Below are 27,978 nucleotides of genomic sequence, written 5' to 3'. Positions count from 1 at the left end.
AACGGCGCAAACTATAATTTACAATGTAGTAGGTTTCAACGAAATAAATAAACATAATGAGACTGAACTTAGCAAGACAGAGTCTTGAGGAGACGCAATCAGGAGGATTTGACACTAAGGGGGGGGGGGGGAAGAGGTAGATATGCTGGAGGCTAGGGATAGGGTCCAGAGTGACCTAGACAAATTGGAGGATTGGGCCAAAAGAAATCTGATGAGGTTCAACAAGGACAAATGCAGAGTCCTGCACTTAGGATGGAAGAATCCCATATACTGCTACAGGCTGGGTACCGACTGGCTAAGTGGCAGTGCTGCAGAAAAGGACCTGGAGATTACAGTGGACGAGAAGCTGTATACGAGTAAAAAGTTGACAAGAAGGCTAATGACATATTGGGCTGCATTAGTAGGAGCGCTAGCAGCAGATCGAGGGAAGTGATTATTCCCTTCTATTCGGCACTGGTGAGGCCACATCTGGAGTATTGAGTCCAGTTTTGGGCCCCCAACTACAGAAAGGATGTGGACAAATTGGAGAGTGGCCAGTGGAGGGCAATGAAAATGATTTGGGGGTTGGGGCACATGATTTATGAGGAGAGGCTGAGGGAACTGGGCTTATTTAGTCTTCAGAAAAGAAGAGTGAGGGGGGATTTGATAGCAGCCTTCAACTAGCTGAAGGGGGGTTCCAAAGAGGATGGAGCTAGGCTGTTCTCTGTGGTGGCAGATGACAGAAAAAGTAGCAAAGGTCTCAAGTTGTAGTGGGGGAGGTGTAGGTTGGATATTAGGAAAAACTTTTTCACTAGGAGAGTGGTGAAGCACTGGAATGCGTTACCTAGGGAGATGGTGGAATCTCCATCCTTAGAAGTTTTTAAGGCCCAGCTTGACAAAGCCCTGACTGGGATGATTTAGTTGGGGTTGGTCCTGCTTTGAGCGGGGAGTTGGACTAGATAACCTCCTGAGATCTCTTCCAACCCTAATCTTCTATGATTCAATGATTTTATTGCCCCCACCTACACACCTAACATTTTTTGATTGGGAAGAATTGTAATTTGTATTCGATTTTATTCATATTTGGGTCTAAATACAAACTGGATCAGATATTTGTTTTCTGAAAACTAAAGTAGATTTAAAAAAAACTTTAACCTAAATATTAAACCTAGGCCTGTTCTCTATTGCCTGTGAACAAAGCAAAAAATCTAGTGTAATCACAATACATAATATAACATGGTGGAATGACTATCCACATTAACTCTATGGCTGTTGTGGATTAAGTCAGAATAGGAAGTCCTCCATTTATAGAATCACCCTAGTTGGGAGACAACTGCAATTTCTGATCCAGAAATCAATAAGTAGTAATTACATTGATTAAAACTTGATGAAAAAAACATTCTTGGGGCATGGAGGTATTCCCATGCTGTGGATCTTTATTTTAACTTAATCCAAAATGTTGATGAAATTAAAAGCACATGCTCTCATCTACACAGGTTTATTTTGCCACATGACATGTGAGTGTGTGTCTGACTTTAAGGATACCTAATAGATACTTCTAGTCTTAAGTAAGAAGTCAGGGCTTGGACTGCCAAATTTTCTCACAGAATTTGCAGAGCTGTTTATTACTGTAAATCCAGCAATAATCCAAAACTAGGCTGCTTTATTTAATTATTGGGTAATGTAGGAGTTGTCCGAGCTCTAGGAGGCAGCTGATAAAACAACAGCAGATCGAATGGATTTTCTGTAAGACTATCAAAGTAAATCTACCCCATCTTCTGTAAACTCATGAGTGTGGACTCAGCATAGCTAAATTCCACTTTGAAGTGGTCTTTGTTTGCTAAAACTGAATTTTAGGAGCGACATTACTAACCTACGAAAATTCACTCAGATCTGTTGACTATTAAAAGTCACAAGCATATTGCACCACAGGTGGCCCCCCTTCCAGCATCTATCAAAGATTACATACTAAAAGCTATAGAAAATGTGTCACCGTGAATAGGCTTAACTGTTGGAAGCACAGACAAGCGTGAGCACGCATATAATGAAGATTATGCTGTTGCTTTTTGATAATTCTCTTAATTGGTAAAGATAAAGGTGTATTAACAAGGAAATTCAAAAATGCCTTGCAGAGTCATAACTTAATGATGGGATGGAGTTCTGAAAAATGACGCTAACATACACGGACCATTTTAAAGTAGAATGTTCTATTTTCCAGCTCTATCACTTCTTAGCTTAATAAAACAATTTAGGACTCCAAGCCTAACTCAGGGTTGTATTGATTCAGCTAAGTGCAACCAGTAAGCCATTATTTTTATTAAACTTGCACTATGACCACCGGCTTTCCAGCTCCGAGCCACTCATTTTGTAACCAGGAAGACATTATCCCCAACTGTCATTAAAGCCTTTAGTACAGTATACTCAGACTACTCGCACATACGTGTCATAGACATTCAACAGCCAGTTGAGGCACATGTCCACACAGAGAGGGACGTTGACCAGGTTATTGTGCTCTTGTTCCAGTCGATCATAAATGGTGGTCAAGCAGTTAATGATCTGAAGGATATCCATCGACTGGTCATTCTGTTTGAGGTTGTGCTGGTCCAAGGCATCACATGCAGCAGACAGACTCAGGAGATCCACTGTTTAAAATAAAATAATAATAAACTACAACAATAAAATACTCAGTCATTTCAAGTATTAACCCACACCCGACAATAATATATTTTGATTACAATTTTCTTAAGCTTTCATCCCTTCCCCAACCCTTTGTCTGAAAATAACCTTTTATGCCCCAATCCTGCAGACTCTAATGGAGTCTGCCTTAGGCCTGGTCCACACTACCCCCCCACTTCGGACTAAGGTACGCAAATTCAGCTACGTTATTAACGTAGCTGAATTCGAAGTACCTTAGTCCGAACTTACCGCGGGTCCAGACACTGCAGGCAGGCTCCCCCGTCGATGCCGCGTACTCCTCTCGCCGAGCTGGAGTACCGGCGTCGACGGCGAGCACTTCCGGGATCGATCCGGGATCGATTTATCGCGTCTAGACAAGACGCGATAAATCGATCCCAGAACATCGATTGCCTGCCGTCGGACCCGGAGGTAAGTGTAGACGTACCCTTAGACATGCATTAGGCCAGTGGTTCTCAACATATTTACCATTGTGGACTGCATATGCACTTCTCTATGTGGCCCCATCCGCCGCCCCCCCCCCCCCCCCACACACACATTATATATATAATATATATATACACACACACACACACTATCTGTATGGCCCTGCAGATGTCCCATGGGCCGCAGCTGTGTGCTGATTGGTCCGAGAACCACTGCATTAAGGCTTTGCAGGATGAGGCCTTAGACTGTAAATTGTATAAGTCAGAGAATAGTTTCATATTCTCTGTAAAAGATCTACCATACTATTGGATGCTATATAAATAAAATATCTTATTCAAAGCATATAAAACATGAAATCATGTAATTTAATTTTTATATTCCTGTTGACAGTATTTGATTAAAAACATATTGAACATTATGTCATTTTAGAACATGCCAACTTTAATGAGGTTTTCATCTATTTCCATCACAGCATTACTTTTGGCAAATAAAATACCAATTACTAAAGATGATGGGAGAAATTTCAGGGGGGCCATATTTTATCGGAATATGCGGTTCTATCAAACTGACTTTTTGTGTCAATTGTTCTTTGTATTCTATATAACAATGTAATACAAAATAAGTCAAAACCAAAATGAAACAATTTTGTCAAAATGAAGTATTTCAATCAATCTGAAACAATTTTTCCCCCAGAATTTTTCTTTTTGGAGAGCTTTGAAAATTTTGTGTTTTGTTCTGATACAAAATGAAGTGAAAATTCAAAATCCTTCAATAAATGGAACTTCTGTTCTTTACACAGTTCTACTTATTACCCGTAATCTCTAAATGCACCTCCCACTAAGATAAAAAGCAGTTCAGTATCAATTGACTGAGGGAAGTATTTTGCCTCTAAGCTTTAAAGGATAACAATTTTGAGTGTTATGAGAGATGATTTTTAAAATGAAATGGGGATCATACAAGAAAGCAAGATAGTGAGGGCTATCTATATTTGCACTCACTGCCATAATGTCTGAGCACCTCACAAATATTAATGAATTTATCTCCACACCACCTCCATGAACTGTGGAAGTATTGTTTTGCCTACTTCACAGATAAGGAAGCAAACCAGACAGACTGAAGGCCAAATTCTGATATTCTTACTCACATTGAGTTGATTTCAATGGGATAATCACAGAGTATGGTATAATTCAATGTGATTAAGGATGGAAGAATCTGGCCCTAAGTGAAGGTCATATAGGAATTAGGTGACAGAACTGGGAACTGAACCAAGATCTCCCAAGTTCCAGGTAAGTGCCCTAACCACAAGACCATGCTTCCTCTCTTTGAAAAAGATTTTTAATGAGCTTTGACAAGCAACAATACTTCACAATTTAACAGATTTTAACAGTGAAGCAATAACTTATTGTCACATTGGCCAAATTCACTTCTGGTGCAACTTAAAATTCCATCAAGGATGAATCTGGCTCTTTGTGTCCTAACAGGACACTACTTTAGCTGTCCAAACTCAGCCACTGAATAATTTGCAAGGGGTTATACAATATGGATGGGATTTTCAGCAGTACCTATGGAATTTCAGAATACAAATCTCATTGAAAAAATCAAAGGAACTTGTGCTCCTAAATCCCTTAAGGACATCTGAAAATCTTAGCCTACACGCCTAATATACCCAAATCCTAAAGCAAATAAAGTATGTAATGATATATACATGTCTCTATTGTTATACTAAAAGATTTAGCTTACAGACTGAATACATTTCAATTTTTGAAATTAGTATTTTTTTTAATATAAAGCATCTTTATTTTGGAGATTGTATTTCATTTACTGACATTTAAAAAATGTAACTCTCCTAAGGTGTGTGTCTTGTTCAACAACAGCCTATTTATCAGCCTCATCTCTAAGGGTCATAGAAAGATGCTTTTCTCTAATAACAATTTATTAGCCAAATTGGAAATGCAGCACTGCGTTCACAACACCTTTAACTTTAGCTTTAGGCTGAATGCTCAGTTCCTCTGTGACAATGAATCAATGGTAATTAAGTGAACCCCTCAAGCATCTGGGTGGCAGCTTAATTATACATGTGACTACAGATAAACATGGGTCATTCTATTTTGTGAAAGCTTTTAACACTAATAAGTGGCAGTATCTTAAAATCCTTTAACTGTGCTCTTTATTTATCAAACCTTTGGTCTTGTCTTGAAGTCAATGATATATGGGTGTCTAATAACACATCGGGGTGTATGCCACCAGACTCTGCTGTAGGACAACTTCTACTCCTCCTGGACTTCCCCTCACAAAGGCATCAGGAGCTTAGTGGGAAAAGTACTGGGGGTCCATTTTCCCCTCAGAGATTTAATACTCAGACTCCTCCCAAAATATGGACTCACATGCATGATCATATCCTGAGACGTAACCCCCATAACGTGGCTTAATGCAGTCAACTAAATAGATACAAAAGAGTTGTAAATCAATGTACATGTGTCCACCTGGGGGGTTGCACTGGTTTTAACTCAATCAATTAAAACCCAATGGGTTGCACACTGTGTAGTTTCTGTAGGCTGAGCTCATTGCATACACTCCGGTTTTCCAGTTTTCACAAAAAATCAATAGGGTCCTGCCCACTGATGCCTAGAATATTCCCTGAAGCTTTGGAATTTTTTGGATGCAGTGTTCAAAAGCCATTGTGTTACATCTTAACAGACAAATAGAGAATTTCCATCAAGTTGAGTGTAAGGCTCAGCCAATTATTTTAGATAAGCTGGCACAGTTTGTGCATTGACCAGCCTCTAGGATATTTGTATCCCACCCATGGTAAACAATACTTTGGATTTTAAAGAGAGCGACAGAAGTGGGAGTATGTGCTTAAGGCCAACTCACATTCTCCATCAAAGACATGGGCAAGGGGGGACCCATCCTGTAAAATGGCACTCGTAATCTGATCTGAAGCATGGGAAAATCTAAGGACAATGCACGAGAGGCAAGTTTTAGGGAGAAAGTTGACGACTATCTAGTAAGAAAAAGATACTCAGTAGTAATCACATACCGAAATTGAGGAAAACTAAATATGGCCGGTAATTAAAATCATACAGGGATCTCACAGAATGCAAGGTCATCCCATGAGTAAACCTGATGTTCTCTGTTGATATGTAAGTGATCCTTTAATTTAGTTAGTATATATAGAGCAAAATAAGATAATTGGTAGAGAAACTGCTGCATATTTTTCTTTTGTTGAATCTCCAGGAGAAGTTTGTAGAGCAAAGTGAATTTTATTGACATCATAATGTTCAGATGTGGATTGCACTTAAAAAGGATATATTTTAAAGCAATTCTATACACAAGAAAATTAACATGCTTTGATGTGATTATCAAAGGGGATGTACATTTAAAAGCAATGGTGAAATGGTTATATCTAGCGTGTACATAATATGCTGTAATGCTGGGAGGCTGGTGCCACATCTGAGAATATTTCAGGGTAATACCATGTGCAAACATTTCTCAGCACATGAATTTATTTGTGCAGGATCACCATTTTTTCTGCATTTCTCTTTTTAGCCTTAATAAAAAACTATACTAAACTCATTCTTACACTTAGTTTCCCAAAATCCTGTAAAGGCACAAAACATAAACAGTCTAAGTATAGTTGATTATTTAAAAGCATTTTTATTTTTGACATTTGGAAACAGGACATATCTCCAGCTCTCAAGGCCTTCTATGAGGTAAATATAACCTGACTGGGAAATAAAAACAAACCTCAAAAGACAAAGATGTCTTGTATTTTACAGATTTGGTGGATTTGCAGAAAATGAAAACAATCCAAGAATTCTCTCCTTCCTCGACAAGTTTCAAAGATGAAGTAAAAAAGGAAGGAGATGAAAGCAATTACTTCAATTGGAAATTTGAACTCTCTTGTTTATGACTTGATGCCTTGAGATCCAAAATAGTGTTCAATTGCTATTAATGCCAAATTAAAAGAAACAGTAAGAAACTCAATAATAACTTTGCTGCATAATTAAATTTGGTTCACAAATGCTGGTGAAATTGTAAAATAAGAATATTTAATTATGGTGTCTTTGTTCTTTGCAGGAATATTGCTTCTCAAATACTGAGTACAAACATAGTTATCCAGACTCCTCAAACAACTCTCTATGGATAGAAAGCGTGAAGAATGTGCTTAGGTATTTAGTGTAGGTGCCACTGCATGTTTGTTAAAACATCTGGATCTCAGAAAATCTTCACTTGCCCTCAAGTAAACACTTATATAAAGACAAACTGTACCATAAACTTGACAGTATGAGAAAGAAGGAATTGTGTGCCAGTATAAACATAATCATATAGCAGGGCAGTTCTTAAATGTTTATAGAAGAAACAGCTGTCCTGCAATAGCTAGTCTAACAAATTGAGAATTTCTAAAAAATGTGGAAGCAGCAGCACAATATGAGATTAATCCAGCATCGAGTTTTCTTTATTATTTTGAATGGACAGAAGATAAACACAAGAAAAAGCTTTTATAAACACTGGGAGTGAAATCCTGGTCCAATTGAAATCAGTAGGAGTTATGCTATTGACATCAATGGAGCCAGGTTCTCACCCAGATAGTTAACATTTCTAAAGTCTAAGAACCTATTTCTGATCATACTTAACAGAGTTACACAGGTGTGGAATTAGGTAAACAAGATCCAAATCTTGCCCAAAGTATTTTAGGTTTCATATGTTCAGGCACAAAAGTGTCTGTTACACTTATATATTCAAGCTGTCTGGTGAGAATGAGAACCATGCAATTCATAAACAGTTTCTTGAAGTGAATTTCCCATGGGAAATCAACACTTTATTCTGACCCTGTACCATTCTATTTATTCTACAGACCTTTCTAGACTCCCCTTTGTAATGGAAAAGCCCAATAATGTTTAGTTCTTATCCCACTCTTGAAACTCTCTATAAAATTTAGTACTGATGCAAAACATAAACCTTAAAAAGTCTATACTATACAAAAATTAAATAAGTTTGTATAGTTCCAAGTAAGAAGCACAGCAGATTTGTGGCTGGACACAACTTATTGGAACATATTTGTATTTGGTGTTTACATCTTCAGAAGTAGTCTGGCAACTACAAATAGTATATTTTTATTTATTTAAAAAAAAAAAACCCGAAAAAGATGGGAATGGTATATTGCTATCTTGCACATTTTCAGGGGATGAAATGGGGGAGAGAAATTATATTAAGAATGGATATTTATATTTCTAAGAATTTCGTAACTAATTCTTTATCACTATATTCATATTGGCAAAACATTCCAAATTATAGGAGTTTAGAAACATTGTGTGGGCTTCCAGGGATTTGGCAATTCTTCTCCCATCTTTCATTATGCTGCCAGAATTTTCAGTTACTGTTGAAAGTGTTCATTAATGCAGGACTTTCAAGGATTAACTCTGTGCATTAGTGAAACCCTTCACTTTAACTCACCCCTCCCTCAGCCTCATAGTGAATATGCTTAATGATACTGAGGTTTGACACAGTTCCAAAGAGCATGTGAACACAGATCCCAGGCTGAAACAGAAGAGACGGTAGAAACATGTCTGCAACTATCCCAGAAATTAAACTCTGTCTACAACTAAAAGTGAATGAATAAAGTTAAAATATTACACGACAGTTTCACATGGCATTTAAAACTGTATACTGTGTGTTTGATTGGTCTAATAAGGAAACTATGACTACATTATTTAATCCATAATAAAGTAGGTAACTAGCCAATGTGACTACACAGACAAGTATGACACAGGGTATGTGTACACTGCAATCAGAGGTGTGATTGCCGCCCCCGTAGACATACCCACATTAGCTTTAATTTAGCTAGTGTGGCTAAAACTAGCAATGAAGATGTGGTGGTGCAGGTTTCAGTGTGGGTTGTACAAGCCCACCCAGGACCCTGGGTTCATACTTATGTTTAAGATTAATGCCAGTACAGAATGCTCTAGACATTAACGGAGCTGTAAAGCAGTGGTAAGACGTTCTCAGGCACTATGGTAATGAGGGTGGCAAAAATACCTAAATAGGCTAAGATAGGACACACTTAGAAATTGTTAACTTAGGGTCAAATTTATACTTTTGTCTTAACTTTGTTTGAGGTAGGTTTGAGTGGTACAAAACACTGGAACATAGTGACGATGATACTGGTCCAAAGTGTTCATGCAGTGGACAGACTTTTGTTCATGAGATATTTTCTTTTTCTAAAAGTTGCCAAACAGGTTTGCCCTTTTGGCAGAAGAGACTAGAAGGAAGTCTATAAAGTACAGGCATATACTTACAGCAGAGGGCTTTCTGCAGTCTTCGAAGTTTCATGGCAGTTCTGTAAGCCGAGAATCTGACATTGTTCAGGTCAGCTACAAGGGGAAAGTTAAAGAAAGAATCACTGTTTCACCAGAAAAGCATATGGATTCAAAGACCTGCTAACAAATCAGGTTATAAATCTAAATCAAGAAAATACCCTCTGGTTTATGTGTGAAAAATTACAGGTGGGGGGGGGGGGAAGAAATCTGTTAAAAATTAGTTTTCTAATGCAATAATCAATACGATAAATAATTATCAATAGTCATTTAGAAAACAAGCAAAACAGTCATTTAACAGAGTATTGTCTTGCTCTGGGTGCAATGATATTTTGAATTCCATGGCACCTAAAACATCATAATAATCAAAAATTGCATTTCATGTTATTGTAAAGATACCACATCTTCTCAGGTTGTGACCAATTTAAGAGAGTTAAGAATCTTGAATGCCTCCCTCTCTGCTTAATATATGCCCTGTTAGGGCAGCTGGAAGAGAGATTTCTGCACAGATAAAACTGATAGGCTACTGCTAGGTTCTGCACAGGGGGACCTAAGCAACAGGATACAATCCAGTTTTGTAATGTACTGAAGTTAGTCAGTTTCACTTAGTGCTGTGTTTAAGAAAGTGTAGGCCATGCTCCAAGATCCAAAAGATTTTTCGCAAGTCTACTCCTCCTTTGATTTATCCAGAGAGGTAGATTTTCAGGTGCTCTTTTGAAGTTGTAATGAGCTGACTGGCTCCTACTATTCAGAGGCGGACAGGAATGAGAGTGGCCAAGAAACATATTATGTAACAAGGCTGTAACAATGCTGTTATTCCAGCTCTATCATTTAAAGATATAGCATCATGGTTAACAACACCAAAATATTTGTAATTTCCTACTAAACCTGAACAAAGTTGAAAAACTATTTCTAAAATCAGGACAGCACAGATAAAATCTCTGCTTCTCAGCTGGGCTACAGACCAAATCAGTTACATGGGGGAGGGGGTGTAACAATACTATATTTTACAACCATTAGATAAACCTCTCAGCAACTTGTGATATTGGCAAGGGCTATACAAGGATGATTTAACAGTAGGGTGACCAGATGTCCCGATTTTATAGGGACAGTCCTGATTTTTGGGTCTTTTTCTTATATAGGCTCCTATTACCCTCCACCCGCTGTCCCGATTTTTCACATTTGCTGTCTTGTCATCCTATTCAACAGTGACATATAGCTATCTTTGGGGTGAAGCACAGCAGCTATTTAACAGCACAAGGAAGTTTGGGACAAGAAGTGAATAATACCATGTAAAACTAAAACCAAAGGGGCCATATTAGGCAAATAGAATACAATCACCAAATTGGAAGAAACCTGTGTTAATACCCTTAATCTTAGGAAAATTGCCATGGAATTATTAATGATCAGATAGTCGTCTTCCGATTCATTTCCTATATACCTACCACCAGTGGCAGTGTAACAGACCATTGTTAAATGGAAACAGAAATATAGACTGAAGGATAGAAACCCTTTCTATCTAATCCTGGCTCTGATCCAATTTGCTGTGTGTGGTCTTGGGCAAATCACTTAATTTCTCAAATCCAAAATTTTAATTACAGAAGCTTGAGATCTGGATGCAAATATGTGCACACTATGTGACTGTGATGGCAAGCAAAGGTATTTAACAAGTTAACTGCAGCTGCAATCCTGGTAAATCCATCAGCTAACCTAAGTGTGCTACAGCACTCACATTTTTTGGGCAGGCAAAAGGGGCCTATGCTTTTTCAAGATGATGCCCTCAATCTCAATTTCCCCACAGAGACATCATGAGGCCTAATATGTTAATGTTGGTAAAGTGCTTTGAAGGTGTAAACTGATACATATGTGCAAAGAGTTACTCCCGAAGTGGAATCTCAGGTCTATATATCCATCCATCTAATCCACTTTAGAATTCTAGAGATGTTTGAGTACCAAAGGGGATATCCCAAATACATAATATATTTTCATTAAGCTATTTTGTGAGAGTATTCTGAGGTTTGCTTATTTGATAGATGGTATCTAACTTCTACTTAGGTATGTAAAATGCTCTACCCAAAGCATCTTGCCTTGTAGAGGAAGTTGGCAGCTTTCATCATTGTGTATTTGCTGATTTCCTTCTCTCTACACAATTCCGTGCACCTTTCTAATGGCACCTCTCTAATGTATTGTTCCTGCCAACTCTAACTCACTATAATACTGACCGGTCCATAAACCTTAATGTAGTTTGGAATAAACTGTGTATTTAAACAAAGTAACTTAATCTGTCTTGAAGGCAAATTAATAACATACTCCTTTGCTACGGTACTGAGACTTCAATTTCACTTTGTACACTTGTTGGAAATCTGCACTTCTATTCTGAAAAAAACACCTTGTAATTTTAGGACAAGAAGGGGCAAACGTTCTTTGTTAGAAGTGAGATGGGGAAGAGTGAGTAGTGTGACAAAAACAAGGCTTTGGCTAGCATTTTACCAGAGGACTAAGCAGTCATTAAATGCCAGTTGCACAGGATGATGAAGTTTCTCTGCTTATGATTTACATTTTATATACACATTGCGGTCCTACTGCTGAGGAGTCTATGAAGTCATTTATGTTTTCCATCCATTTTTCTGCAAACACAATACACACTGTATTTCCATTCACTAAAAGAAATGCTGCTTGCTGAGCATCTGAACCTACAAAGCATAAAATACAGAAATGGAATACAAGTGGTGCTGGTTCAGGGAGAAGCTGTAAACTCTGGAAGGAAGTTACCTGAACTGGAAAGAACAGTAGTTATTTTGTATCAATATATCAATGTATGGTGCTGTGAAACCTTGTTACCCTATTGCTCTGATCTTAACATACCACCTCTATCGCCTCTATTCTCTTAGTGGAGGGTTATTTAGAAATTAACGAATAACTGATTTTTCAATTCGCTGGCAGTTCCAAAAACCAAGGGGAAATGGATTTGAGTCGAACCAAACATTTCAAAATATTTAGGTGAACTGAAAAAGTTGACAAAAAATTGTTTTTAGTCACCTGAAATTGTTTTTAGTCATTCCCCTCCCCCGCCCGGAACTTTTTAAAAATAAAAGCAAAGGAAATGTAGGGCTAGAGAGACAAAGCAGCAGCAAGAGGACTCCGATATTGCAGGAGAGTGCCCCATTCGCGGGGTTATGAAATATTCTAGTATAGGTGTCTCAGTCTCTCCTGCTGAAGCTGTTCCACTGTGTTTAAATAATTAAATAAGTATTGGAGCAGCAACATGAACTTGGGTAAACATGCCTGTCCTAAGAGTGTGCTAACCACCAGGCTAGAGAGGCACTCTCATTCTGTGCTAATGACTATTCAAGTATTTTACACACTGCAGAATAGCTCAACAAGAGAGACTGTTAGAAACCCATGCTAGAATAGCCCATAGCCCAGCGGCTAAAACACTCTCCTCCAGCATAGGAGACCCTTCTCAAATCCCTGCTCCACAACAGGCAGAGAGGAGAATTGAACTGTGGTCTCCCACAGTCCATGTGAGCACCCTAACCACCAAGCTCAAGGTTATAAGGGAGCCACTGCCACTGCCACCACTACCAGCCTCCTGTTCAATGTCTTGCCTTGTTAACATTCAGTGGGCTATAATATGGAGCTGGAGGATGCTTGATGGTAACAGCCAGGTACTTAGTTTTATCTGAATTCATAACCAGACCAGCGTATACTGCTTCTTGCCCAACCAGACTGGCCATCAGCTGCAGCGATTCACCAAAGCCAACAAGACCAAGCCATCTGCATATTCAAGATCTGAAAGCAGAATGGCATTCAGCTCAATGCTCAGACAACAGCTGCTATTCAAACAACAAAAGATTAGGTGGCTTCACAGGGTAGTTTATTGGCACTTTACAACTGGAGGACTAGAGTTCAAATTCCAAGTTAGATCATAGGGGGAAACGTGTTATTCCTTTGAGATGATGTGTTTGCTGCTTCTTGCACAACAAAGGTAGCTAGACCTGTCAGTTAGCAGAAACCTGCATCTGCTTGGCGGCTTTCTCCAGACATGTCTGGCCCTATTCAGAGGCTATTGTGTACCTTACAGCTCCTCTTTCTTTATCATAGTCTTTATCTCTGGGATTTCCAGCAGTGATTTTCTTTTATCTTCTATCCTTTCTCTACCTTTTTTCTCTTCTCTTTTGGAGAAATTCCTGTAGCTGTTTTTCCTCGCTTGGGGCTCTGCTGCAACTGGCGAATCACGGCATAGAGGAACAGCCAGAGCGCCCCTCCTCCCCCCAATCACCTTCCTCCATGGGACCAAAATGCCCTTGCTGCTAGAAGCTGATCCAGTTTAACAAAGCTCCAAGCTTGAAAAGAAGAAAGTTAGGGGAGCAGTCTTGCCTCCTTAAATAGCTTCAGCACTGGCAGCAGTGGAAGTAACTGACAGCAGGCATAGTAAGGCAACAAAACATATTCCTCAGCTGGTGGTTAACTCAAGCATCAGTGAGTGCACTGTGTGTGTGGAGAGGGGAACTGGAGCAGCAATCTACCAAGAAACGACTAAGAGGGGATGTGATAGAAATCTATAAAATTGTGACTGGCAGGGCTGGCTCTAGGTGGCACAATTTCAGGGGCAGCATTCCGGACACCTTTTTTTTTTGTTTGTTGCTTCGGCAGTTGCGCTCCCGGAGGTTTGGGGCGGCAAAAAAACTAGAGCCAGCCCTGGTGACTGGTGTGGAGAATTTGAATAAGACAGAACTAGGGGGTCAACCAATGGAATTAATAGGCAGCAGGTTTAAAACAAACAAAAGGAAGTACTTCTTCACACAACAAACAGTCAACCTGTGGAACTTGTTGCCAGGGGATGTTGTGAAGGCCATAAGTGGCTTCAAAAAAGAATTAGATAAGTTCATGGAGGATAGGCCCATAAATAGCCTTAAGTCAAGATGGTCAAGGATGCAAGCCTGTGCTCTGGGTGTCCCTCGCCTCTGTTTGCCAGAAGCTGGGAATGGGTGACAGGGGATAGATCACTAGCTGATTGCCTGTTCTGTTTATTCCCTCTGAAGCATCTGGTACTGGCTACTGTCGGAAGACAGGATAGCAGGCTAGATGGACCATTGGTCTGACCCAGTATGGCTGTTCTTATGTTCAAGGGGGTAAGATTATCACTAATGCAAATAAATACACTTCTAAGGGCATGTCAGAGCAGAGTCTTCTTAGGGCTAGTCTACACTGGCAACACTAAAGCACTGCCGTGGCAGCGCTTTAATGTGCCTTGTGTGGTCACAGCACAGCGCTCTAAAAAAAACCCACCTCCACAAAGGGCGTGGCTCCCAGCGCTGGGGCACTGTTTACACTGGCGCTTTACAGCGCTGAAACTTGCTGTGTTCAGGGGGGTGTTTTTTCACACCCTGAGCGAGAAAGTTGCAGCGCTGTAAATTGCCAGTGTAGACAAGCCCTTACTCTAAGGGCAAGTCTTCCTACTCAGAAAAAAGGGCCAAACACTCATCTAGCTGTAGTATGGATCATCCATAGCTCTTGTCCTCTTCCCAGATATTCTCCCTATGATTTTGGTCATAAAGGAGAAAAGCCTTTTCACCCAAAGAGTCCACTAAAGGTCACCCGCTGAACGTCTTTTACCTGAAAACAGATAGGAAAACTAAGGAGGTAAGTAAAAAAAAAAACGAACACTATAAATTATCTGAATCATGGGTGCCTGGAGGCTGAACAAGGCCAAACCCAAAAGAAATGGACTCTGACTACTCCAATGATATATCATCGGATTCCTTATCTCTCAAGAGGGTAACTTTCAGACTCCAGGCAATCCTAAAAGAGAGAAACAGTTACTTGAGAACATCTTTTCCCCCAAGTATACCGCAACACTGGTGACAAGGGTTACCTAGTCTCTTGGAATGAAGCAGACTGAAGAAAAGAACATACAGGAATCACTAAAAAGCATATTTCCATCCAAGAGGGAAAAGGAATCAGGATTCGCTGTCCATACATCCAGAAACAACATTTTCAGTTCAGAGGGGGATAAACCTTCTCCAAGGGAGATGCATTCATAGCATGATTATGTTACAGAAGCATAGGTGCTAACTCTGTGGGTGCTCTGGGGCTGGGGCACCCATGGGGAAAAAAATGGTGGGTGCTCAGCAGCCACCAGCCACCCGCTGATCAGCTCCTCCCTCTCCCCCCAGCGCCTCCTGCCCACCACTGATCAGCTGTTTGGCACTAGGGGGAAAGGGCGGAGCAGGGCAGGAAGAGGCAGGGAGGAGTGGAGTCTCAGGGAGGGGGCTCTGTAATCCTTGCAAGTTTCCACCTCAGCTTTACTGTTCAGCTGAAGCTTTCCCTTGCCTAGCTAAAAGAATTCAAGAAGCTGTTGATGAAGGTTAAATGATCCCTGGCAAAAAATATTAAATATGACTTCAATAACTTCTTCGTGTGCTACACACTCTATCACAGGTGCCGTAAGATTCTCCATCAGCTCCATGGCAACTAATGCAGTAGCCAGATTCCCAGATCAAATGTCTTCCTACAGGTTCGGTAACTGACTACAAGTTACGCAACAAAAAGTGGTGCTCCTTTCATACGTAAAACTTTAAATCAAAGGGATTCCAGATCCTCTAGAAGAAGATATGGACAACACAAATATCAGATAAGGAAGACCTCAGCACCCTAAAGCATCAAGCAATTTGCATGCCTATATGCTAGTGACCAAGAACTACTACCCAATTGATGGATATCCTATGTGGGAAAGAGTATGGCCCTCTAAAGCAGGGGTCGGCAACGTTTGGCACGCGGCTCGCCAGGGTAAGCACCCTGGCGGGCCGGGCCAGTTTATTTACCTGCTGACGCGGCAGGTTCGGCTGATCGCGGCCCCCACTGGCCGCGGTTCACCGTCCTGGGCCAATGGGGGTGGCGGGAAGCCGCGGCCAGCACATCGCTCGCCTGCGCCACTTCTCGCCGCCCCCATTGGCCCGGGACGGCGAACCGCGGCCAGTGGGGGCCACGATCGGTAAATAAACTGGCCCGGCCCACCAGGGTGCTTACCCTGGCGAGCCGTGTGCCAAACGTTGCCGACCCCTGCTCTAGAGGGTCCTTGGAATTACAAAATATGCAGTCAAATTAGAAAAATTCAGAATAAATTCATCTTATTTTTCTCTGCCTCTATGTTTTCAATTTTTTGTACTGAAAACACGCAAATTAATTGTATAAATTGCCATATGATAAGCTGGAGCTTTTGATACCCAGCAAAGTGGAGGTAATGGTATGGAAGTATGGAATAAACACATAAAATAGGTGTTTCTGGTAAAATAATCTTGAGTGAAACAGCTAAATATTAAAATGTAAATGATTATCATTAGGTTTTGGAATCAATACCCTATTGAGACAAGTGGGAACGTGCACGCCTCCTTTAGAGTTAACTGTTTCTGGCTATACCTTTGCAACCATAAAGGTTAGAAATCCATTAAAAAAAAAAAAAAGGAAGCTTAGATTCTGTAGCACAATTCTGCTACCAACTCTATTGCAGGAGTCATAAAACACATGGGAATCAATCTCTAACTTGAAAAAGCTGAGCTGCACTACCAGCCGCATCTTCAATGCATTTGCAATCTTGTTGCTTCGACTGTAACTTTTCAACTGCAATAACAACATACAACAGCATGAGTTTGAGTGAATCCTTTTGGCAGTGGATGGTCAGCTGAAGGTCTTTTATTTGCAAGGTGACTAGCATTGAAAATTTGAGCCACCTCCTTGAATTAACAGTAACATAACAGCGTCAAGACACAGCCTAAGAAAGACAGAAATTGGCCTCTCAGGAAAACTATTAAAAATCCATTTTTTTCAGGTTTAACTGCAGTTTTCATATATGGATTTGAGGGAGGGTGGGAAAATTCTTTTGGTTCAATGCTAAAACCAGATTCCTTACATACATATACCTTATTGTATGGAGCAGTAAGCAAAGAAAAACATGTAATTTTTAAAAAAAAGATGACAAAGAATGATTCCAATAACAGATGAAATGTCTGACAGGGAGGAATGTTTCACATCTATGGTCTGGACACTATATCCCGGTGAAAATGTTACATAACTGTTTTTCAAAGTCTTTCTTGAAAAGACCAGTTGCCCCAGCTGTTAAAGAGTGCTGAATGACTGGGATGTTTCATTCAATAATGTACTGTCCTCTGACACAGACTAAGCTGCCTATATGATTAAATGTTTCTGGGATGGTCCAAGCTCTCTCCTGCCAAATGCTGCTCATATAACAAGCTTGGCAGACATTAAAAAAATCTAATTAGAGAGTCACTCAGGAAGCCATTTCAACTTGGGAACCACTGTGTTCTTTAGTTTAAAAGAATGTATACATTTTAAGTTAGTCACAATAAAGCTCATCGACACAATGCAAGTGTCCTTCCTGAAGGACAACAAAACATTACAGTGCCACGTGATCCTGCGGGTAACTCAGTGAAATTCCCAGTCCCTGGCTATTATGTAAAAGAAAACAAAGCAGGAATTTAAATGCTTCAGGTGATAATTAATAAATGGAACAAGTTAGCAATTAACTTGTTTTAGTGCAGAAACTAAATTCCATGCTGTCAGATCCTCAAACATGACCTGCAATGGTAAACACCAATTGTTTCACCTTCCTTGCCCCTTTTTGGGGGTGGGAGAAGGAAAAAAGAAAAAGAACCACATTTGAAAAACTGGAAGTTTTGTACAATGCCTATGACCTTCTCAAAGAGCTGTGCATAGATACCATGCGCTATTTAGGCTACCTTGATGAAAAAGGTGTCAATATTTTCTCCAACAATTCCTAACTAACAGAATTTAGAACTGTTTGTATTATATTAAAATCTCACTCCCAGCCAATCAACATCCAGGTTTCACCAGACTGTTAAAGTGTTTTTGTTTTGCTAAAGTTTGGTCTCACATAGCCTTCAAAATAGTGGGGATTGCCAGATCAGCTGGTAAAGTTAGGCTAAGTCTATACTACACATCTTACAACAGCACACAGCTGTGCCGCTGCAGCCACACTACTGTAGGGTAAGCAATGTAGTCGCTCTTTGTTGCCAGGAAAGAGCTCTCCTGCCGACAAAATAAAACCACCCCCAACAAGGGGCAATAGCTTCATTGCCAGGAGAGTGTCTCCCGCTGACGAAGCACTGTCCACACTGGTGCTTTTCGTTGTTAAAACTTTTCTGGTTCAGGAGGGTGTTTTTTTCACATCCCTGAGCAACAAAAGTTTTAACAACGAAAGCTCAGTGTAGACATTGCCTTATATTTCCTCCTGGTGAAACATTCCTTATATAAAACCAATGAGGGGAGGGTGTTCTCTCCTTAAAAAGGTTATAAAAAAATGCAGCCAAGGTTAATGGTACACAGAAAAGAAATGAGGCAGGCAGCATTGTTTAGCAGTCTGAGCCTGAGTGGAAGTCTGTAACTCTTGAGTTCTAATCATAGTTGACACAATTTCCTTCTGTGCTTTGAAGATGACAAGGGATAATATCATTATTAATAAAGGGAAGTTACTTACCTTATTGTAACTAGAGTTCTTTGAGATGTGTGGTCCCTATCAGGATTCCACTGTGGGGTATGCATATGCTGCATGTACCTGAGACCAAGGAATGCTTGCAAATTGTGTCAGTTGGTCCCTGCTCTCCTTGTGTACTGTGCTCAGGATACAAGGTGCAATGCAGACCAACTGCCTCTCCAGTTCCTTATCTACCATGAATCCAGTCATGACCCAAAGCAGAGGGGAAGGAGGGCAAGCAAAGGAATACAGATAAGAACCACATATCTTGAACAACTCCAGTTACAATAAGGTAAGTAACTTCACTTTGTTCAAGTGCTGTCCCTATGTGTATTCCACTGTGGGTGACTGACAAGCAGTACTCAGAAAGAAGGAGGTATTAGGGTGGAGGCGGTATAAATGCTCATAGAATTACTGTCCCACAAGATGTGTCAGTGGAGAAGGCTTGGACCAAGGCATAACGTCCAATGTCTTGTGGATAGAACTCCATGTAGCTGCTTTGCAAGTATGAAGCAGGGTACTTATAAAGCAATGCTACTGAGGCTGCCTGTGCTTTTGTGGAGTGAGCTCTTACCCAATGTGGAGAAGGAAAATGTGTTAACTGACAAAGTAGGTGTGACATTATCTAATTAAAATATGACAATATAGATAATTGGTGCAACCACTATTATATATTTGCAACGAATCTTGTACAAAATGTGGCACGTAAGATATCTATGAAAAGGTTATGACTATGCTATCTGTATGCATGTATCATTTTTGTATTTGAAATTATGAATATTGGCGCTATACCTGGATTTCAAATGTTTGCTCCTGGGGTAATGCCCACAAAGTAGCTAGCCAGCACATCTTGGAGGGACTATTCAAATTGAGTGGCCCATCAAAAGAACATTTAACTGACAATGGACCATGGGAAATGCCCCTCTACACTTAACGAATTTCCTGCTGTGACTAGGCGAAATGTATGGACATGTGACTTGCCCATGTGACTCCAAACTCCATCTTGTTGCTGTAATTTTCCACAGTAAGAACAACGGGATTCCCTCCACATGGCTGAAGCTATAAAAGGCCCTGAAAACACCTCCATTTTTCCTCTTTCTTGCTCAAACCTCTGGACTAAACTAATGGGAGTATTCTAACCAAGGGACTGAGGGTCCTTCCAATGATTTGGAAGCAACCAGAGACTTTACTTAAGCCAGCAATTTATTCCATCACTACTACAAGCCTGAACTAAGAACTTTGCAATTACTGTATGTATTTGATTCCTTTAGCCAATTTTAACTCTCACCTTTCTTTCTTTTTATGAATAAGCCTTTAGATTTTAGATACTAAAGAACTGGCATATTGACCTAGGTGTGTGGCTAGTCCAAGGGTGGGCAAACTTTTTGGCCCGAGGGCCACATCTGCGTATGGAAATTGTATGGCGGGCCATGAATGCTCACGAAATTGGGGGTTGGGGTGCAGGAGGGGGTGAGAGCTCTGGCTGAGGTGCGGGCTCTGGGGTGGGGTCAGAGTTCAGGGTGCCAGAGGGGGCTCCAGACTGGGGCAGGGGGTTGGGGTACGGGGGGGTGCGGGGGGGTGAGGGCTCCGGCTGGGGGTGCGGGCTCTGGGGTGGGGGTGGGACTGGGGCGCGGGAGGGAGTCAGGGGTGCAAGCTCCGGGCAGCACTTACCTCAAGCAGCTCCCAGAAGCAGCGGCATGTTCCCCCTCCAGTTCCTACACGGAGGCACGGCCAGGCGGCTTTGCACACTGCCCTGTCCACAGGCGCTGCCCCGCAGCTCCCACTGGCCGCAGTTCCTGGCCAATGGGACCTGCGGGGGCAGCGCTTGGGGCAGGAGCAGTGTGTGGAGCCCCCTGGCTGCCCCTACATGTAGGAGCTGGAGGGGGGACATGCCGCTGCTTCCGGGAGCCATGCGGCGTGGGGCAAGCCCCTGACCCCACTCCCTAGCTGGAGTGCCGGAGCAGGGCAAGCCCCGGACCCCGCTCCATGATGGGAGCTCGAGGGCCAGATTAAAATGTCTGGAGAGCTGGATGCGGCCCCTGGGCCGTAGTTTGCCCACCCCTGAGCTAGTCCTTTGGGATCAGAAGAACCTTTCATTTGATGAGACTGGTTGTAAAGAACCACTCATCTCTGAATCCACTGTTTTTGGTGGGGATATAAGAACTGGAATGCCCAAGGAAACTGCTTTTATGACTTCTTGTTAGCCAATGTGGTGAAACAGGAGTTTACTTTTGTGGCTGGTTTGGTATATCTTATGGGAGAATAACCACCAGTTTTGGGTTCTGTTTGCCCTATTTCTCAGCAGTTTGTCCTGAATTTGGCATCCTCAGCTGTGACCCTCTGAGGTACGGTTACAGTAGGATACAGCAAGAGATCCACCTGGAGATTCTCTAAGAGGATATAGCTTCCCCTCATACTCTTTCCACTATGACAATGAAGAGTCTAAGTGACTTTCTGATCTGTTTTGTTCTCTGCAGGTAAAATGCCAATGCTCATCTCAGGTCGAGGGAAATGAAGTCTCTTCTCCTTGCTAAAGGCATGGGGCTTCGGGAAAAACACAGGTAAGTGAACTGAATGGTTTATGTAAAATTCTGAAAGTATCTTAGGGGTGAATTTGGGGTGTAGTCATAGGAAGACTTTGTCCTTCTGGAATACTGCATTTGGTGGATTGGCCATTGGGCCCCCAGGTTCACCCTCCTTTCTGGCTGAAATGACAGCAACAAGGAAAAGTGAGACATTGAACGTGTAGCCAGCAATTCAAAGGGAGGTGTAGTGAGAGTCAAAAGTACTAAATTAAGATCCCAGTGAGGGGCTGGTTTTGTTACTGATGGAAAGGTTCTTATCAAGCCCTTTAGGAACCTGGTCATTACCGGGTGGGATAATGATAAAATAGCTGTCTGTTGGCAGATGAGACATGAACCTATAGCGAGCTGAGGGAGAGGCCAGTCATCTTGAGATAAGGAGACAGTCCAAAATAGAGGGAATATTTGCGGTCTCTGGCAACATATGGTTTTGCTGGACCCAGACAGAGACATTTTCCACTTGGCTAGGTAACATTTCCTGGTGGAGTCCTTTCTGCTATTAAGAATGACTTGCTCATCTTCCAAGCAACAATGTTCTAGGTTTGACACCCATCCAAATACCAAGCCGTGAGATGAAGAGAATTTAGGTTGGGATGCTTGACCTTGCATTCTCCTGAGTCAAGAGATCCAGGAACGATTAAATGCTGATAGTTGAAGGGGTTAACATTTGTAGAAGACTTGGGAACTAATGGGTCATTTGGGAGGTCAGAGAATCTGAGCCCCACCTCCAAGGTTTCAAAGATTCCACCCACTCTGTGAAACAATGTCTCATGGCAAAAGCCCAAGGCCTGAACCTCAGAGATATGCCATCAGAACCCCCCATGCAGGGGGAGTCGAATGCTGTGGAGAACATTGATGAGTTCATCTACCTAGGCTGCAAGCAGAGTAAAAACAGTCACATCAATGGAATAATTGTTTTTCAGCTCCTGAGCATTCCATCAAAAGTGCCTTTTGGCTGGGGATGAGGCTGGGTAGCTATAGTTGAAGTGGAAGGAATGCAGCTTGTAAGAGCACTGCTGGTAGAAAGGTTGTGGTAAAGGCCTCAGTTTGTCAGGCTGCTTACTGTATTTCCTCTTTGGAGCAGGAGTACTCAGGGAGCAGAGGATTGCCCTAGAGTCTTTTAGTGAGTGCAAAGAGTTGTCCATCTTATGGTTGAGAAGGTCAAGTCCTCCATGGTATTTTGGATCTCCCTGAAGAGAGCAGCCACAATTCCTGGATCATCACTATAGCAGTCGCCATTGACCTTGATGTTGTATTGGCTGCCTCAATCACAGCTTTTAACCAGGTTCTGGACACTACCTAGCCTTCGTCAATGAGTTCTTAATATTGAGACCGGTCCTCCTGGGGTAATTTGTCCTTCAAGTCCAGGAACTTTGAATAATTCAGAAAATTGAAAACTATTAGGAGAGCCTGATAGTTTGATATTCTAAATTAGAGGCTGGTTTATGTAAACACGTTCCTCCTCATAACATCCAAATGTTTGGCTTCCTTATCTGCAGAGATGGCCCTTTGGTGTCACCTGGATCTTTCTGATGCTGCTTGGACAACCAGAGAATTAGCGGCAGAATGGGTGAACAAGCGCTTTGCTCCCTTTGCTGGGACAAAAGTACAGTTCTTCTGCCCCCTTGAAGGTACAGGCACATATTGCCAGCATATGCCTTACTGCCCTTGCTGGTTCCAGTATGGCTCCATTCACTGGGAGTGCTAGTTGGCTAGATCACATGGGCTGGAGGACATTCAGGAGCTTGGGAGCTCTTCTGCTCCTCTCTGTAGCAGCTCCTGGAATTGCCTGTGGTCATCTGGAGATGGCAAGGCTGAAGCAACCGTCTCATTGGGTGAGGAAGATGATACACATGGTGGTACCAGCAGATCTGGTTCTTCTTCTTCTACAGACTTAGGGTGAAGTTCTGTTGACCTCTTGTGGGGGTGGAGGGTACTTTAGGTACCATGACCATGGGCCCCATGGGTCCAATTAAGGCCAGTATAAGGGGGTTGAAAATATGTTGCAGTGATCGCCCCGGCATTGGGTACCACCAGTCCTTAGGAGGAGGCTGCTGCTTGAGTGAATGAGGCTGGTTCTTTCTCCCCTCTCTGGCCTGACCTCCCTAGGCAGAAGTGAAGGTAATTCCACAAGTATATCTGTCTCTCCTGATGATGAAAAAGTCGGATCCAGCTTCATCTGCAGTGCTGTCAGTACAGCTGATGGAAAGCTATGGCTACTGGCTGGGCTAAGAGATGGAATTCCTGAATCCCTTGCTCCTCTTGGTGTTAGAATCTCCCTGGTGAGAATTAGTCTTGATAACATGAGAGATTGTAGATTTTGGAGGGTGAAGATATACTCTAGAGCAGTGGTTCTGAAACTGTGGGTCATGACCCCATTGTAATGGGGTTGCCAGGGCTGGCGTTAGACTTGCTGGAGCCCAGAGCTAAAGCCCGAGCCCACCGCCTGAGGCCAAAGTCAAAGCTCAAGCCCAAGCGCTTCAGCCCTGGGTGACAGGGTTTGGGCTCCCTCCCACATCCCCGCCCAGGGTGGTGTGGCTTGGGCTTTGTCCCCCCTGCCCGGGGCTGCAGGGCTCGGGCGGGCTCAGGTCCCCACTCCTGGAGTCCTGTAGTAAATTTTGTTGTCAGAAAGGGGTCACAGTGCAATGAAGTTTGAGAATCCCTGCTCTACAGTGGTGTGAGTCACCAGCCCCTCTGTAAGTTGCATCTTGTTGCCTTATACCTCTGGAGTCAGTGTGAGAAGACTTTTAGTAGCTGGTGATTCTCTATGGGAATGAGATGGTAGAGTCGATGAATGAATCTCCAACCAAGTGATTTTTGTCAGTCCCGACAGTTCTCGGTTCTTTGGTTCCCAGTGCTACATCTTAGTCAGTACCACAGTTGGTGTGGAGGCTGGTATGGTAGGAGCCTTGCATCTTCTCATGTACCTTCTAATCGTGACCAGGAAGCTTGGAGGTTGGGGGGAGGCTATGTTCTTGTAGCCTGGACACAAAGACTTGCCCGACTTGGACAGTCAGGGAGGGATCCCTCCTCTTAGATCTAGGAGGGAATCTGTTTTTATGCTAATGAGAGTATCCCCTACTCTTGTGAGAAGGCCTAGATGAAGGGTCCTTAGTCCTGCTTTTTCCTGCTCCTGAGTCAAACACTGTGATAGGAGGTGGACTCCTTGATGACTCTGGCCAATGTACAAGGGGCGGGTCTCTCGAGCCCAGCTCTAACGGGGGCCTCAGCACTCCACAAGATACTTCTGAAGCCAGATTCTTGTGCTTGCTGCAGTTGGCTGGGGAAAGAGCAACAGATATTGCATTTAACAGAGATATGTGCTTCTCCAAGGCAGTACAGGCAGCACTATTGGTCGTCACTGACTGAAAAGGAGAGGGGACAGGAGACGCAGTTTTTGAAGCCTAGTATCCAGAGCATAATCTAAGTCCTGAAATGGGAGACTGGGAGGCTTCACCCGAGAGGGGATTCTAACTAATGACTAGCTAAAACTTGTAAAACTACTATCAATACTAACAATAAAACTCAGAGTTATACAAGGCTTTGACATATTTACAGGAAGAAGAGAGAGGATCAGCTCTGCATCCTGGAGGGTTCCAACTTAGAAGAAACTGGAGAGGCAGTTGCCCCTTATATCATTGGTGCAGAGCACCAGGAGAGCAAGGGCACAGGTGGGAACCAACAGACAATGCCTGCACATGCATATCCCACAGTGGAACACACACTGGGATCAGCACTTGAACAATAAGAAAGAGAGAGAGAGCGTGCGAGAGAGAGTGCACGAGAGAGAGCTAGGCGCTCACATGAAATGATACAAACACCATGCTAGGTCTCCCCCACTTTGTGCAAAAAGTTATAATCATTAGTTTATAGACCCTCATAGCAAATTAATCAGGAATTCAAGGATATGCACGGATACTACCATGATCAGTTCCACAGACATGCCTGTAACTAAATAAAAACAGATACTGTCGTCTTTACTGTGGCTATGTGATTCCAAACTGTGTGGTTATAAAACCTATTTTTGAATGCCAAAGAAGAGAGCTTTCAGAAGGGAAGCATTTGCCCCCCAAACTAAACTATTATACTCCATTTCAAGCATTCCCAGGAATCAAACAGGTCACTTCTCCCAGAGGAGAAATAGCATTTACTCTCTCTGCAGCTTTCTCCATCACTAGATCTGACTAGCATGGAAGCTCTTTGAGAATCCCACAACAAGTCTTATTTTTTTGAGGGCGAGCTAATTTAACTATCCAGATTATAAGCACCTTGATAATGACATCAAAGCATAAACAACATTTTTGAAGCTCTTATTCATTTTTAAAGCTCATATTCAAATCTAATTGGATTTCAGAGGAAAATAAGTTGCTTGATTTTTATGATGGGCACGTCTTATAAAAATGATGATCCTTTTGGCACCTTAGAGACTAACAAATTTATTTGGGCATAAGCTTTTGTGGGCTAGAACCCACTTCATCAGATGTATGGAGTGGAAAATACAGGAGCAGATATAAATGCAGACATGGAAATCAATATGCCAAATATGAAGAAAATCTGAAGGAAAAATAAGTCTACATGTAAAATTTACTAGTGTAATAAGAGTCTATGCAAATTCTTTGTGGGGGAAAAGGGGAATTCAGGTGAAAACCAGCACCCAGTAGCAAGGGCTATGAGTGCCTTTTATCCTCTTGTATCATTTTACCTTGGTGAAACAGTAAAAAACCCCAAGAGATAAACAGATGCATATGTCAACATTCCTGACTGCATCCTGCTGCTGCAATTACTGTTTACAGAGACACTAATGTATCTCGAGGAAACTCATACCCTCATTACATGGGAATGTTGGAGGAGGGTGATACTGGTGAGCATAACATTAAGACACAAAAGGGCAAGTTTTACTTGGCCATTATTACAAAGTACAGGTGCATTTTTAGGCATGAGTTTAAAAGGAACAAATGATACTGCTAGATTCTTGCTGGAACATATCAAAGAAGACTACGCCAGGCTGGAGAAGACACTTAAGGAAATCGAGGCTCAGGTGATCTTCAGTGGGATTCTGCCTATTCCTAGAGAAGAGCAACAAAGGTGTGACAAGATTATGATGATCAACAGATGGCTCAGGCAGTGGTGCTATAAGGAGGGCTTTGGGATGTATGGCTATTGGGAGGCATTCATGAACAGAGGCCTGTTCTCTCGGGATGGACTTCACCTGAGTAGGGAGGGAAATAGACTTCTAGGATGGCACAACTGATTAAGAGATCTTTAAACTAGGAATTTGGGGGAGATTGTAGGGATATTAAAGAAGGTACTAACAGTGATTCCCCCAAGTGACAGTGACCCCCTCATAATTTGTCCCACACACTTTAAAATCCAACAGTTTCTCCGAGTACAAAAATCTCTTGGGTCTTCTGTTAAAACTTGTAAGCTACTGTCTGTAGAAACCATTGATTGTATCTATCCTGTGAAAGATACTTTATTACTATGTAAAACTTACAAACAAGTTAATTGACTTTGTTCTTGAAGTAATTGATACAATGTAAAGAAACACTATAAGCCCTTAAGTGACTTTCACTTCATTGTAATAGCAAGGGCTCCTAGAACAGACCCCCACCCTCTGTGATTAAAGGGCCGGGAGTCCCAAATGAATTAGCACACACCCCGAAAGTGGTGGAGACAGTAAATTAAAATATGGTTAAGATATGGAATGTATGCTGATGAATGCTTGATATACATAAATGGTTAGGGAGGTGCCAGCCTAGAAAGGGAGTATCCATCGGCCAAAGAATGTGTCAAGTGGATAATCAGACAACCCCCGGAGGATAAACTGGGATCCACCCCATCATCTGGAAGGATGAGAAACACAAACTTTGGACAGTTTGTAACCACCAGGAATGTGCCCAGGAATGTGTCCAGGAATGTGCCATCTGCTGATTGAGTCAGCAACAGCAGAATGAAACAGCTCCCATAGACTAACATAGGAATTAATTCCTATAAGAATGAACTCTCAAGACTGATGACTTTGAGTCTCTGGTTCTGCTGCCAACCTCCAGGAGCATCAGGTGCATCTGACACAGATTCGGCTCCATCCTCATGACCAAGATACCTGGCCAGTAACTTGGCATGAGCAACTTCTAGGCTGGTAACTATAACACCTATACAGAACTTGAATGAATGATAGATTCTGTGTGTGTGTGTGTGTGTGTGTGTGTGTATAAGGAATAAGTAGTGATAGGAATAAGTAGTCAAACAACATTGTTTACTTTTATCTTTTGCTTTACCATTATATTTATAGTAAATGTGGCATCTTTGCCTTATCCCTCTTAATAAGATCCTGCTGGTTTTTATTCTATTGGTATAACAAGATGGTTGGGAGATGTCCAGGTAATCTCCATGCTGGATTTTAACATTGAGAGGGAAGAAAATGAAGTAAGAAAGGATACAGCCGTGGGTAGGAGAATAGACATAA

The 27,978-nt window shown here is 41.9% G+C and overlaps 1 protein-coding gene across 5 annotated transcripts in view; it reads right to left on the bottom strand.

The window, feature by feature from the left end:
• The window catches only part of DMD (dystrophin), a 1,466,768-nt gene that overhangs the window by 61,510 nt on the left and 1,377,280 nt on the right, over positions 1-27,978 (bottom strand). For all 5 annotated transcript variants that reach the window (XM_065405744.1, XM_065405758.1, XM_065405751.1 and 2 more), the window contains 2 exons: positions 9,399-9,473; positions 2,420-2,621 (listed from right to left, as the gene is read on the bottom strand). In XM_065405744.1, the coding sequence (XP_065261816.1) occupies positions 2,420-2,621; positions 9,399-9,473 (277 nt within the window). The remainder of the gene's footprint in view (positions 1-2,419; positions 2,622-9,398; positions 9,474-27,978) is intronic.

Source organism: Emys orbicularis, chromosome 1 (genome assembly GCF_028017835.1).
Source record: "Emys orbicularis isolate rEmyOrb1 chromosome 1, rEmyOrb1.hap1, whole genome shotgun sequence".
NCBI classification, from domain to species: Eukaryota; Metazoa; Chordata; order Testudines; family Emydidae; genus Emys; species Emys orbicularis.
The sequence above is the reverse complement of the archived record's forward strand: the minus strand, read 5'-3'. Positions and strand labels throughout refer to the sequence as shown.